At 43.9% G+C, this 14,849-nt stretch overlaps 1 protein-coding gene across 1 annotated transcript; it reads right to left on the reverse strand.

Moving 5' to 3' along the window:
* Nucleotides 1–441: 441 nt before the first annotated feature.
* Nucleotides 442–1,023, reverse strand: MSGN1 (mesogenin 1). Its single transcript, XM_047851476.1, has one exon. The coding sequence runs from the start codon at nt 1,021–1,023 to the stop codon at nt 442–444; it is 582 nt and encodes a 193-aa protein (XP_047707432.1).
* Nucleotides 1,024–14,849: the final 13,826 nt, after the last annotated feature.

The following is a 14,849-nucleotide window of genomic DNA, read 5'->3' on the forward strand; positions in this document are numbered from 1 at the left end:
CACATCTTTCTAAATAAGAATCCAGGTGTCACGCTGGATGCTACACAAAATATGGGTTTAGTCGGCAACAGAAAGAAAGCTCCCACCACCAAAATAAGGAGAGAAGATTAATCGTGACAATTTTACTTTACGGACAAAATGCATTTAAAGTCATCGGCCCTCTAAAATACCTTGGACAGGCAGAGAAGGGCACGCAATCTGTCTCTTCGCAAAGGCACCGGGCTCCTGAGAAACCATGAGAAAACGAGAAAATACCTGCTTGTCTGGCTGTTAAGTGTTCCCAGTGGGAATTCCCTCGGGACTTTTCAGACAACAAAGTCACCACGCTTACTCTATTAAAAAAAATAACTACGCGCTGTTGTTCCGTGAGCTAGTCCAGGTCTTGAAAGCTCTCCTGTCCCCTCCCAGGGGCCGGGATGGGTCGTGGTCCTGGGGTGGAGCTCAAGCGCTCTGGGGCCGAGGCTCTCGCCCGCCGTTGAGGAGGTCTGTGAGCTCTCCGATGTACTTGATGGTGTACTTCAGCGTCTGGATCTTGGTGAGCGGCTGGCCCCTCTGGCTGTAGACCGGTGGCAGGTAATTCCGAAGGGTGTGCAGGGCATCGGCCAAGGTCCTCATTCGGAGCTTCTCCCTCTCGCTGGCCTTCCGTCTCCGCTGCACGGACATCCTGACTTTGGCGCCCTTCTGGGTCTTGGGGCCACCAGCGCCCTGCAGATAGGCAGGCTGGAAGGCTAACACGTTGTAGTCCACCTCCCCCAGGCCACCGGTCCCACGGCCACCGCAGGCACCGCTGCCCCCACTGTTGGCACCTCCGTGCCCACAGGGCAGCCCAGCCACAGCTGGACGGGGAGAAGAAGCATAGGACTCCAGCGATGGAGCCGGAGACAGGCTCTGAGTGGGGGAGGCCTCATTCGACTCAAAGGGCCCTGCCCTGTCGTTCCAGTCCCAGGACGACAGCAGGCCAGGGCTGTCGGAGGGGCCCAAGCCCTCCTCGAGGCCGAGGAAGGTCTCACGCAGGTTGTCCATGCCTGGGAGACAGCTGCAGAGAGAACGGCTCCCTGGCAAGTGAGAAAGAAAGTTCTGCCGCCAGCCAGGGCAAGCTCCCTTTTATGATGGTGGGGGAGAAGTGATAAAGTGGGAAAGAGGGCCGGGTGGGGGGAGTTCAAAGGAGACACCAAGGACCAAGATGGAAAATGAACTCTTCAGGTGTCACTTTCTCCTCATTGATAATTAGCATCTTCCAGCTAAAATGTCTTTAAACAAAAAGGCCTCCAAGAGAAGAAAAAAGGAATTATCTTGTTGTAACTAAACCAATTAAGGCTGCCTAACTAGACTTAGCATTGTCCTGTGGAACTCATTAATGAGGGAGCCAAAGAAAACAAACCTGGGGCAATTTGCAGCAAGGAGGTGGTGGCCCAGGGCCCTCGTGGAGAGTCCCAGGGTGCCCCAGAGGGCCACCATCCCCATTCAGCAAGACCTCCTAGACGTTTCAGAGCAGATGGGGTATCCTGGTGGAGAAGCAGCGTGGTGTAGGGACAGGGAACCCCTCTGGGCTTGGATTCCATGGCATGTCAAATGCGGACAATTATGACTTTTACTTCAGAGGGCTTTCCAGAAGACAGCACCCAGCAGACACACAGCGAATGCCGATTTCCCTCTCGCCTTCCTCTTCAGCAAATTTTCCTGAGTTGTACTTCCAACATGCCCACACTCAGAATGACAAAGGCCAGCAGCTCCAGGAAAGCCAGAGCCTTAATGAGCAGGAAATATCCTTCCAGAAGCTTAAAGGCCTTGCTTTAACTGAGCAGATTGGGATTCCCCACGGCAAACAGACACCAGGCAACAGAAAACTCTTTTAAGGCAGGGAGTTTGCAGAATACCTGGCATTTTGCCTTCTGAAGGTCTTTTAAAAATCCAGCGGCAGAATCACACCTTGGTTTTTGAAATGTATAGAGGAAGTGTGAAATTAACTAGGGAGCCTGTTTTCCCCACCGTGGCTCCAAATGCCACCGAATGTGTTAAGTTGGATGGTCCTGCTAGTTTGCTTCACTTCCTACACGCTCTGAGAGATAGACCCTCGGTGTTGGAAAGGGGTCTCAGATTCCCCATTTGTCCCATAAATTTAACTTATTCTCCACGTAACTAGTTCTACGAATTAGTATTAACATCAGATCAAAGCAAGTTACGTAGCAGAGTAACATTTAACATGTCCCTTAACATGATTAAGTCCCTTTGCAATTATTGAAAAGAAATGCCAATGGTCTTATTTAGAACACTTACGGTATTTTTTAATTAACTAGGCCTAGGGAAGAAAAAGCGAAAGCAGCTAATCTGTAGAAGAATGTTCTTAAATTCACCACTTACTAAAGGACCCTATTGTGAAGAATAAACATTAATGAAACATAGTAAGTGTGATAAATAACCTCTTCTCTCTGCCCACCACTGCTTTCTCTTCCTTCAATTCTTATGGAAAAGCCTAGAATCTGCTAATACTATTCAAGAAACTTTATATATAACTAACCTTTATTTATTTATTTATTTATTTATTTGAGTCTCATTTTACAGATGAAAATGCTGAGGCTCTAAGAGGTTAAGAAACTCAGTTAAGGGGCACCTGGGTGGCTCAGTCAGTTGAATGTCTGGGTTCACTTCAGGTCATGATCTCTTAGTCCGTGAGTTTGAGCCCCGCATCGGGCTCTGTGCTGACAGCTCAGAGCCTGGAGCTTGCTTCGGATTCTGTGTCTCTCTCTCTGCCCCTCTCTTGCTCACACTCTGTCTCTCTCTCTCTCTCTCTCCCTCTCTCTCTCTCAAAAATAAATAATAATAAAACATTTAAACTTTTTTTTTTAAACAGAAACTCAGTTACGATATCCCTGGTAGCAAGGGGTAAAGCCAAGAGTCCTGGTAAGACCCCAAAGTCCACTTCTTTAAAAAATTCTGTTTTCTCTATTTTAGTTGTTTGTAGTAGAGGCAGGTGACTTGATGGGGTTCAATGAGATGGAGACTCTCAGAAGACCCAAGGTGGCTGTGATGGCCACTGACACACTAAGCTCTTAGCCCTTATATTCTAAACTTCACAGTTTTCCTTGTAATACTACTTCTGCTCTCAGACTCCAGAGATGTTGTTTTTTTCTTTCTATAGCTTCTTTCTAAAATGCTTATTTCTTAAACTTCTATTTTCAGAAATTTCATTTCCTAAATGAGACAGGATCTGTCAATTAGTTGGTACATTATAGACACTTGGTAAGTGTAGGCTTTATTCCTGTTGTGACTGTCACTCATGGTCAGACTCACCAGTTTCAGAATGACCTATTCTGTTCTGGCTCCTTTACCCCTGATCCCAGACCCCAGCAGTGCTGCTCCCCAAAAAACTGTTCTTAGAGCAAGAAAAGCTGCCTGGTTTCTATGTTTGTCAGTGTATACTCTCTGGTAAGAAATCAACCAGAACTAAGCTTGCATTTTCCTGCTGGTCTCCATGAAGTATCCTAGGCCCCATCTGAGGAAAATGGTTGTGCAGGATGGTAAAACACCATTAGCACTTGAAGACCGTGGCTGGGCACGCGCTAGTTAGGTGTTTTTCTACGTCCGTTGACAATAAGGCAGAAAACTGGACGGTGCTAGACGGGACCCAGTAAAACCTAGTTGAGTGTGTGGTGTAGTAGAAAGATGAGCCAGACTTCATCCCCGTTCGAGCACATCATTCACCTTTTCAGGGCTCTAGGATTTTACTTGGTAAAAAGAGGATAATAGTATCTGTCCTGTCTTTTTGATGAAGAGCATCTGTAAAATAAGGTGTTTGGAGCAAGGGATCATTAAACTCCCTTCCAGCTCTAAAATGCAATGAAACAAGTTACTGTGTGTGTGAGCTCGATTAAAAGCACCCACCATACCAGTGTGAAGGGACTTAGAGACAATTAAGTCCATCCTTTTATCTGCATTCTAGAGATGACAATGACTTGTTTAATGTCACATCAAAAGGCTGCGGCAGAAATGGAACAGAAAGCAAAGTTGTGTGACTCCCAGATTTTTCTTCCCTAGAAAATAATGCAGGTTAAGTGATACATACGCTTTCATATCAGTCAGACTACATAGTTCCCACATTACTGAGTTAGTAGGATAAATATCTTAAAAAAAATTTTTTTTTAACGTTTACTTATTTTGAAGGAGAGAGAGAATGTGAGCAGGGGAGGGGCAGAGAGAGAGGGAGACACAGAATCCGAAGCAGGCTCCGGGCTCCGAGCTGTCAGCACGGAGCCCGAACTCATGAGTAGTGAGATCATGACCTGAGCTGAAGTCAGAAGCTTAACCGACTGAGCCACCCAGGTGCCCCAGGATAAATGTCTTAATGTGCATCTAAAGGTCATTCACTCAGCAAACACTGATAAGATATTGTGACTATGATGGTAACAAACCGAAAAGAAGTCCCCAACCCTGAGGCATGTCCCCAAGAGGCCTTGCAAGATTTCCTGGTCCTAGTTTCCAAAGAGTAATGTGGAGGTACAGATTGGCTCTCAAATACCAGGCTCATGGCAGCCTTTTGATTGTAGCTCTCCCCAGTGAGCAGGACCCACAATTTGCCACACAGATTAATGAGTGAGTATCCCAATGTCTAATTTTCACCAGGATGAGCTTCTGAGGGGATGCCAGTCATATCCCTGATAACAGCAATGACAGAGGCATGGCCAACTAGGCATTTTTCAGTAGCCTGTAGTGGAGATTGTACAGGAGACCGTAGACTTTGGAACTGGCCAGGAAGCTAGGCAGAGCCACTTCTGAGAAACTGACAAACGGGGCTCAGAGAATCAACAGGAAACAGAGGGCAACAGACTGCTCTGATGTGTGAACCTAAAACCACCCATGGTCCCACGTCACTGCTGGCCCAAAAGGCACCTCTGTGCAAATTAGAAAAAAATACTTGGTTTGGACTTCTTTCAGTTCCCACTGACCTCCTTGGCCAGGCTCATTGATGCAGGGCTCAATCTCTGCCAAGAGTGGCCCTGGGAGCCCTCTGTGATGTGTCTCCTTTGCAACATTAGCATTTTTAGTACTTCAGTGACTGTTCAGATATCGTTGGACAGATAGACAGTGGCAGTAGTCGCAAGACTGGGTCCACTGGAGTCAGCCTGATCTTACGTTGGCTGTTGAGGAATTGTGATCTTGGAGCCTTTAATGAATCTCTTTTAGCTTCAGCTTTGTCTGTACAGTTGAAATACTAGTACTCACCTCATACCAGGTGTCTACACTGTAAGCTTTGAGTATGGCAACTAATGTTGCCATAGGTGTTAAACCCTGTTCAGTGAGCTGTTGATTCCTTGAGTCAAGAGAAGTTATGGGCACCATATGTGGGACTATAAATACATCTCTCCTATTTTCTTTGGTGTCAGCTCACCTCGGCTTAGAAATCAAATTTCTCGCCTTCAAATGAAGCCTTTTTTTTTTTCTTTTCTTTTTAACAAAACCAATTTAGAGTTCTTCACCAAAGAGCAGTAGTTGCCCAGAGCCAGTGATGGGAGCCATCAGCTTCCTGTGCAGTCAATAAAGGGATGTGTTGCCCCTAGATCATTTGAAAACAGAGATAAAGCTGACTGTAAGTTGGCCTGTGTTTTACTGTCACATTCCAGTGCCAACTCTAAACAATGACAAAAATAAAACAAGCACTCCTAGCTAAGACGGAGCACTCCCACCACCGACCTCTCCTTGGTAACCACTGCCAAAGAGAACTTTAAACTTTGCTCAGAAGTTCGGAACTGTGACCCAAGGTGCCCCAATCCTAGTCCTAGTTTTGACCCTGCTTTACTACGGAATGTTGAGTGAGTCACTCACCCTTTACGCGCTGCGGTTTCCTCCCAGGAAAGTTAGGGTCAACCTGTATACCGTGTTGTAAGAAGCTAAAAAAGATTTAAAGCTGAAGCTTGTCATTGGGGAAGTGGAAAGGGCTATAGGAATATGTTAAGATGTTTTCCAGATTAATAAAAGTTACTACGGTCACCGATGAAGTCATCCACTCTGAACCTGGCAATTTTGCCATGCCACATAACACTAAGTGAATCAGCATGGAAGCTGCCTTTTTAAAGTCTATCTTGTGAGAAGTAGCGCTGTCCCCAGATCTTCAGGAAACACCGAGATGGAAGGTCTATTCCCCTTATGGCTTCCTAGACCCCTGTACCACGTAAGGCAGTTTGGATGGACCATTTACTCAAGACCAAGGGAGGGCTCAAGTGGATTTCAACTTCTCATGATGTTGCAGAAAGTCCTTCAATAGATCTGTAAACTGAAAATACTAATCCTGGAGTCTAATTAAAACGAAAGCTTCTTTGTTGAATTCCTACCAGGTACTGAGAATTACACCTGTTTCTTTTAGATCTATTAGGTCATCTTAATTTTTCCACACTCTGTATGGTAGAGGTTATAATCCACCATACTTAAAGCTTACAATGTAGAGACCTGGTAAAAGTGTGTTCTCTATGAGCTAAGTATTAGTATTTCAATAGTACAGACCAAGCTGAAGCTAAGGGAGATTCATTAACAGGTCCAAGATCACGACTACTCACATGCTAAACATGAGGAACCCCGTGTTCAGAAAGGGACCCAGCGGACACAGCAAGAGGACATAAAAGCAGGGTAGGTACTACCTAAGTCTGTATGAATGCCACATCCAGGCTCCTTCCACAGTAGACTCTGGCCCCCAGAAGCAATGTCACCCATGGAGTGTAATCACTGAGAAAATCTGCAAGATGCGGAACTTGGTTCAAATCCCACCTCCTCTAAGAAGCCTTCCCTGCTTGCCTCAGCCCTCAGAATTTCTTCCTTCTCTGATTGACAGTCCACAGCTTTGACCCCATTCATTTGATACTAATGTATACTGTCTGATGTTCTGGTTTACTATCCACATTAGTCTGACTTGCTTTCCCAATTATGTTGCAAATCCATTGAAGGTATGGATGATTATTTTGCTGGGCCACAACATGGTGGGTGGAGTTAAGAAGGTGACCGTCAATTAGCCTATTTGTTTGTTTGTTTGTTTGTTTGTTTGTTTTTTGGTACATGTTGAGGGCCAAGCCCTGTGCTGGGTGCTGAGAACAGAACACTAAATTAAGAAGCTTTTGTCTTCATGTTGCTTAGAGTATTGAGGGTGGAGATAGAGAAGTAAAAATACTGATAAAACAATGTATAAATGCTGTGATAAATTTAACCATAGGGCACAGGCATGACTGTATGTGACAGCCCCCAGGAATCCTCTGTAATGTGTCCCCATCACAAATTAGCACTTTCAGTGCTTCACCAAACACTGGTGGGTGGATAGGAAGTGATTACTGGCCAGAGGAGAGCCACTAGAGGCAGACTAAACCGGAGTCAAATCTTATAAATATTCACACACAGATGAGGGGCACAGAGAAGAATCGGGAGGACTTTCTGAAAGACATGATTTCTACAGCCCTGCTTTGCTTTTTAAGTAACATTCCTTCGCGTTCTTAAAAGGATGTTCCTTTAAAAGCAGACCTGTTTTAGCAAGATGAAAGGTTAGGGGAGCTCCTTCTAGACACTGCTTGAAGGTTAGATGTAGCATGAATTGTGCAGGAAACCACTAACTCAGTGTCCACAGGGGGGCCAGTGGAGGCTGAGGTTGGAGAAGTAAGCCTTGTCCCTAAGGGTAAGACAGTTGGACCATGGCTCGCAGGTGACAAGGAGCTTCTAGTCCTTGTCATTAGGTTGAAGTGGAGGCAGACTGGGCCAGCCCAGCCTGGGGCCACCATACCAGCTGCTGGTGGAGATCACGCATAGAGGCCACGGCTGCACGTGGTATTGTTCTAGTTGCTTAATGTAGATTAACTCACATCAGTCTTCACAGGAACCGTACAAAGTAGGTGCCAGAAGCAGCCCTCATCCTGTTTTACTAATAAGAAATTGAGGGAGAGAGGGGTTCAGCAACTTGCCCAAGGCCCCACACCTAATGACTGGTAACCCCAGGATGCGAACCTAGGCATGCCGCCCTCAGTCCAGGCTTTTAACCTCTGGCTAAAAGAACTGAGAACAGCTGCAGGCATCAGTGTGATGGTCTCTGTAGTGCTCTTGAAGCCAGAACTCAAGCTTGAACCTCAGCTCAGTAAGTAAGAGAAGACTGACTGGTTGGTGCCGTTCAGTCATGTAGCCAGGGTATTCAGAGCACCGGAGATCGGCCCTGGGTCCTAGGCATTGTGGGGGCTGAGAAGATTCAGTAGGTTTAGACTTTCTGTCTTCATTCCTAAATTAAGCACCCATGGAACTCTTTTCTGTCCCAGTGAGTCTCATTCTGGTAGTCTAAGGGGGGGTGGGGGGTGTCGTGTACGTGTATGTGTGACCTAGAGAGATACCCCTTTCTTGGCCAGACCCAGGGATGATAAGAATAATAAATGTATTTAGTACTAAATGCCTTGTATGACTTATTTAATTTAAATCTTACAAAAAATCCTCTCAAGAAAGTACTATTTTTGTTCCATTTTACATAAGAAAAAAACCGAGGCTTAGAGGAGTTGAGAAGTTGCCCCAAACCATGAGATTAAAATGTGGAGGAGACACGATCTAGTCCCGGGTGGTCTGACTCCGGAGCACCAGGCTCGAGGGGGTGATTTTACGCCATGAGGGAAGACATGGGTGAGGGAGGGGTTTGACTGGGCCCTTGTCACATGTTGTAAGGATTGCAGCTGTTTTACAACTTTGGGTTTATAGTTCTAAAATAGAAGGCATCTGTCTCTTCCTACCACTTCCCGGTACTTTCCCTGGCCTTGCACCATGCAATAATTTTTATCAAACAAGTAAGGCTGATATTTAAGCATATTATCCTATAATTAAAATTTTAGAGAGAATGTCTTATTATTTTGTAAATAAAACACTTTTCCGTTTTAATGTTGATAATAACAGTGCTAATGCTTTCCTTTTTTTTATTTTTAAAAAAAATGTTTATTTATTTTGAGGGAGGCGTGGACAGAGAGAGAGGGAGACAGAATCCCAAGCAGGTTCTGCTCTCTCAAAGCAGAACCCAACATGGGGCTTGAACTCATGAACTGATCATGACCTGAGCCGAAATTAAGAGTCGGATGCTGAACCGACCGAGCCAGCCAGGTGCCCCTAATGCTTTCCTTTTTTGACTACTTACAGCACCGAGTCTGTGCTAGGCTGAAGATGAGAGCCTGGCACACATCATCCCATGTAATCCTTGATAGTCCAGCGAGGTAGGCGTCACCCTCAGTTTACAAGAGAGGAAGCCAGGGGCGCCTGGGTGGTGCAGTCGGTTAAGCGTCCGACTTCAGCCAGGTCACGATCTCGCGGTCCGGGAGTTCGAGCCCCGCTTCAGGCTCTGGGCTGATGGCTCAGAGCCTGGAGCCTGTTTCCGATTCTGTGTCTCCCTCTCTCTCTGCCCCTCCCCCGTTCATGCTCTGTCTCTCTCTGTCCCAAAAATAAATAAACGTTAAAAAAAAAAAATTAAAAAAAAAAAAAAAAAAAAAAAAGAGAGGAAGCCAAACTTAGACGCCAAGGACCTGGCCCAAGGTCAGCAGACGAAGCTTCTCTTTGCAAGGCCACACCTTCACCCAACAATTCTGTGGCTGGCACACCCTGGGTCAGCTGTGGTAACGCACCCACTCTCCTGCCTCCAGCTCTGTGCTCAGCACAGGACACTCAGAGTGCCCGAGTTCTGACAGCTGTCCTTAGCCTTTGGGGTTCCTGCCTGCTCTGGGCTCCACATACTCCCCTGACCTCTGTATATTCTTCAGTCCAGCCACAGCCACAGCCACACAGGTCCCCACTGGCCAGCGCAGCCCACCCCCAGACCTTCCTAGTAGGCAAGTGATGGGCCTGACCTTTGAAAACCATCAGGGCTAAGTTAAGAACCTGGATCTTTTCAACTCTTCACACAATCTTGGCATACAGCTGACGCTCAACAATAACAAAACAGATAATTCTTGTGAGACAAAGGGAATATGGCGTGTGTATGTACACGTGTGTGTGTGTGTCTGTCTCTGTGTGTCAGTCTGTGTGTGTCTGTGTGTGTGTTAAAACACCTAAGTGCTATTGGATATCTTCTTATGTCCTTGAGCTAGTAAAGAGAAATAAAAGTAGCAATTTCCTATGCAGCCCCTGTGTTGTCAAGCTTGTGAGAGTTTTAGCAAAGGCAGCCTGAGGTGCTTGGGAGAATTACTTTCCTGTCACTGCCATTACTTTCACTACAAACCAGGGAAATAATAAGCATTTTTGGCTCTCCTGGTTTGAGTTTGAAGCTCATTGTAAAGCCAGAAAAACCCCAATATTTTGGCCTAACTAATCATAAAGCATTACACAAATGAACAAATAGATTATTTTCCCAGGCTGAGTATTTGACAAGGACAAGATATCAGGAAAAAAATAGAAACAAAATAATTTGGCTTATGTCATGGGAGAGATGAGAGACAGAAGATAGATGTGCTGAATTCCAGAAATCCCTTATTTGCAAATGACATATCAGATAAAGGGTTACTATCCAAAATCTATAAAGAACTTACCAAACTCAACATCCAAAAAACAAATAATCCAGTGAGGAAATGGGCAAAAGACATGAATAGACACTTCTCCATAGAAAACATCGCAAACACACATGAAAAAATGCTCAACATCGCTCATCATCAGGGAAATACAAATCAAAACCATAATGAGATACCACCTCACGCCTGTCAGAATGGCTAACATTAACAACTCAGGCAACAACAGATGTTGGTGAGGATGTGGAGAAAGAGGAACCCTTTTGCACTGATGGTGGGAATGCAAACTTGTGCAGCCACGCTGGGAAACAGTATGGAGGTTCCTCAGAAAACTAAAAACAGAACTATCCTACGACCCAGCAATTGCATTCCTAGGCATTTATCCAAGGGATACAGGTGTGCTGTTTTAAAGGGGCACATGCACCCAACATTTATAGCAGCACTATCAACAAAAAGCAAAGTATGGAAAGAGCCCAAATGTCCATCAATTGATGAATGGATAAAGAAGATGTGATGTGTGTGTGTGTGTGTGTGTGTGTGTGTGTGTGTATATATATATATATATATACATACATATGTATACATACATACATACAATGGAGTATTACTTGGCAATCAAAAAGAATGAAATCTTGCCATGTGCAACTACATGGATGGAAGTAAAGGGTACTATGCTAAGTGAAATTGGTGAGTCAGAGAAGGACAGATATCATACAACTTCACTCATGAGGAATTTAAGAAACAAAACAGATGATCACAAGGGAAGGGAAGCAAAAATAATATAAAAACAGGAAGGGGGACAAAACATAAGAGACTCTTAAATATAGAGAACAGAGGATTGCTGGAGGGGTTGTGGGAGGGGGGGATGAGCTAAGTGGGCAAGGGGCATTAAGGAATCTACCCCTGAAATCACTGTTGCACTATATGCTAACTTGGATGTAAATTAAAAAGCAAATTTAAAAAAAAATTTAAAAAGCTTTTAAATGACTAAATAAATAAAAATCAACTCCAGAAGTCCTTTAGAACAGAAAGATAAAACCCTTGTGTACTTCTTAAGCCATTCCTGAGGAGGATTCCCTGACCAGAAATTAAGTTTATCTCCACCCCCTTGCTAAGCCAGGTCATGAAGAACAACAGAATCTTACCTCCCAAGAATTTGTAAGGCTTCCTTTCTCCTCCAGCATTCAGACAACCTGACCTCAAGATCCTAACTCATCAACCAACTTTATAGCCAAGTGCTGTGTGAATTTTCTTTGCAAAATCAGTGTAGATGGAAGCCAAGGTTGTGTGGCTTTGTCTCAGAAAGAATCCACTCCAAGTACCCATGTCCCTGTGGGGTCCCTAAACTTCTTTCTCTTTTGAAAATATGACTAAGTATGTTCATTTGCAGGGGAAAAATCCAGCCACCATGTCTGCACAAAATGGGCATGTAGGTGGAAGACAGGAGGGTTGTAGAGAGACATATGGGTGGAGAATCATCAGAACAGAGGAAAAGGGTAGTAAAAAGAGGAAGTGAAACTAATTCTCCCTTGAGAGCAATGGGCAGGATGTGTTGATTAATCCTTAGTGCAAGGGAATATGAGCAGTTCACCTTGGTTCAAAAATCTCATGTCAACATTTAGCCCCAAATAGCTCGGGTTTTCCTCACAGACCAGAAAGGGGAAGCAGCTTTGAGTGCTTCTCTGCTGATTCTTCAGCAACTGGCTGATTCAAAAAAAAAGATTCAAAAGATTCAAAAAAAAAAAAAAATCTCATGTGTTACATTTACACCTACTCCCCTTTTAAGTTGGATTTTTTATTACCACTGGTACTTGGGGTGGCGTTTTAATACCCATGTCAAAAAAGTTGAAAGCAATTTGCACTGAGGTTGTTCTCTAAGGATTTGCCTCTGTTCTTACCAGCATGAAGAGCAAAAGAAGTGTGAAATTACTTCCTCAGTCCTCTCCAATGCCAGAAATTAAGATGCCAGAAGTCCTGGTATTAAAATGAATACTAAACATGTTTTTTAGGAAAATATCTGCCTAATGACCCCGCTTATTTTCAGAAACATTGGCCTCTCCTTTGGACCATTTTTTAATCCAGATTTCCTTACTTGCAAGTAGACTGGCACCTAAAAAGCAGATACAAGGCAAAGAATAAAGTAGGGAAAATATTTCTCATAAATATGAGGATCAAAGGAGTATTGTTCTGGAAAACTCATCCTGATAAGAAAAACACAAGCTTGCCATTGGGGAAATGAACAAGGGAGTGAATAAACAACTCACCAAAGAAGTACAAGGGGCTAATAAACAGAAAAGTTCACCTCAATAGTAATCAAAGACATGTAAATGGAAACAACAAGGAGAGGCCATTTTGCACCTTCCAAATTGGCAAAGTTGGCAAAAGGGTGAAAAAGTAGTCCTGTCCACACACTGCTTGTGGAAGAGTAAACTGGCTAGATTTTTAAAAAATATTTTAAAATATCCAGAATGCATTAAAAAAATTTTTTTAAATGTTTATTTACTTCTGAGAGATAAAAAGAGACAGAGCATGAGCAGGGTAGGGGCACAAAGAGAGGGAGACAGAATCTGAAGCAGGCTCCAGGCTCTGAGCTGTCAGTACAGAGCCCGATCTGGGGCTCGAACCCATGAAACACGGGATCATGACCTGAGCCAAAGTTGGATGCTTAACTGACTGAGCCACCCAGGTGTCCCTAGAATGCATTTTAGATTTAAAACTACCTTTGGCATATGAACTTTATTCTATAGAACCAAACAAAGTCACAGTCAAATATTTATAAAAAGGAATATTTACCATAATATTATGATAGTAAAAAATTAAAAACAACTTTGAAATCTAACAACAAAGGAGGAATATATAAATTATGCCCTCTCTGTATGATGGAATACTACATAGTTAACAAAAATCAGATTTGCAAGGAACACACAACAGAGGAGATATAATCTAATTGTAGAGTTTTTAAGCAGGGCATATAAAATTAATACTTTGATTCAATTAAATGTTTGTATATAAAAATGACTAAGTGTTTGAGTGGTTGTTTCTGGTAAGAGGAATTGAGGGTATTTTTCTTTATTCACCTTACTTGCTTCGTTGTCTAATGGTTTGAAGCATGGTTTGAAGCAAAGACTGTCAGCCAGTGTTCCTAGGTTCAAATCTTGACCCTTCTCCTTTTACAACTATGCGATCATAAGCAGGTAACTGAATCTCTCTGTGTCTCAGTTTCTCTGTTTGTGATATGGGGATGATAACAGTACACACTTCACAGGATTGTTGTGGAGATTAATACATGTAGAGAAATGGCATGATACCTGGCCTTGGATATAGACTCAGGAACCACAGTTGCCCTCAAGTTGAATCAAAGCATCTGGGTAGCACATTTACTCAAAAATGAAGAAAGGACAAAGGAGGAAGGAAGGGAGGAAGGGAGGGGAATTACTCTTGTAAAGATAATAGGATGCTGGCGAGTCGGATACAGTAAGGGTTGCCAAGTCCTTGTTGGAGCTCTATGTTCAGTATGCACGTCATAGAGTTCACATGCACACATTCCCACACTTGCATGATGACAAGATCACCTAGGGAAAGAGGAAGATTTATTTTCAAAAGGAAGATTCCCAGGTCCCTCTCCTGGAGATTCTGATTTGATAAATCTAGGCTGAGCCCAGCCAATTTCTTTTTTTAATAATCAGGGAAGTCACACGCCGCTGATTTGGACAGACAAAAGACCCCCAGAGGGTTGAAAGCTACTGAGCCTGGCACCAGGAAACCAAGGGCATGTCCAGCGCTGGTCTCTTTGTCTAGAGTGTTAAATAGACATAAAGTATGGAACACAGGGAGCAGGACTGGATGATGTCTAGGCCTTTAAGACTCCTTGACTTTTTCATGCTATTAAAAGCTTTCCTGATAACTTGTCTGTCTGACATTTAAGGCTGGTTAGGATGTTCTGGCCCATCCTGACCCTTTGAACTTTACGTCCCCCTGGTCCTCGGGCACATTCTCTACCCCACTCCATGATGGCTCTACACTGTCCCTAGACCACAGTTTCTTTTCTTGACTTTTTCCTGGGTGTGTCTCACATTCAAATGTCCCTCTCCCTCCCTTAACCTAATTCTCTTAATCCCTTTAAGCCCAGTATAAGTGTCTCCTCCAAAAACCTTTGTGTCCTGTCCACCCCTCAGTGACCATTTATACAGACAGCCCAGTTCTGAAGGTTACCGTGCTGTCCTGCGTTGCTCAGTAACTTCTTTCACTTTTCAAACTCAGAAACAAGGGCTTTGATCATAACTAATACACGAATATTGCTTTATAGCATGTAAATGGTTTTCCTGTTTTTATCTCTGGAGCTTTACAACAACCACATGAGGT

Source organism: Prionailurus viverrinus, chromosome A3 (genome assembly GCF_022837055.1).
Source record: "Prionailurus viverrinus isolate Anna chromosome A3, UM_Priviv_1.0, whole genome shotgun sequence".
Lineage (NCBI taxonomy): Eukaryota > Metazoa > Chordata > Mammalia > Carnivora > Felidae > Prionailurus > Prionailurus viverrinus.

What these genes read in the sequence shown, in the direction of transcription:
- MSGN1 (XM_047851476.1), bottom strand. Translation starts at nt 1,023, where the DNA reads ATGGACAACCTGCGTGAGACCTTCCTCGGCCTCGAGGAGGGCTTGGGC.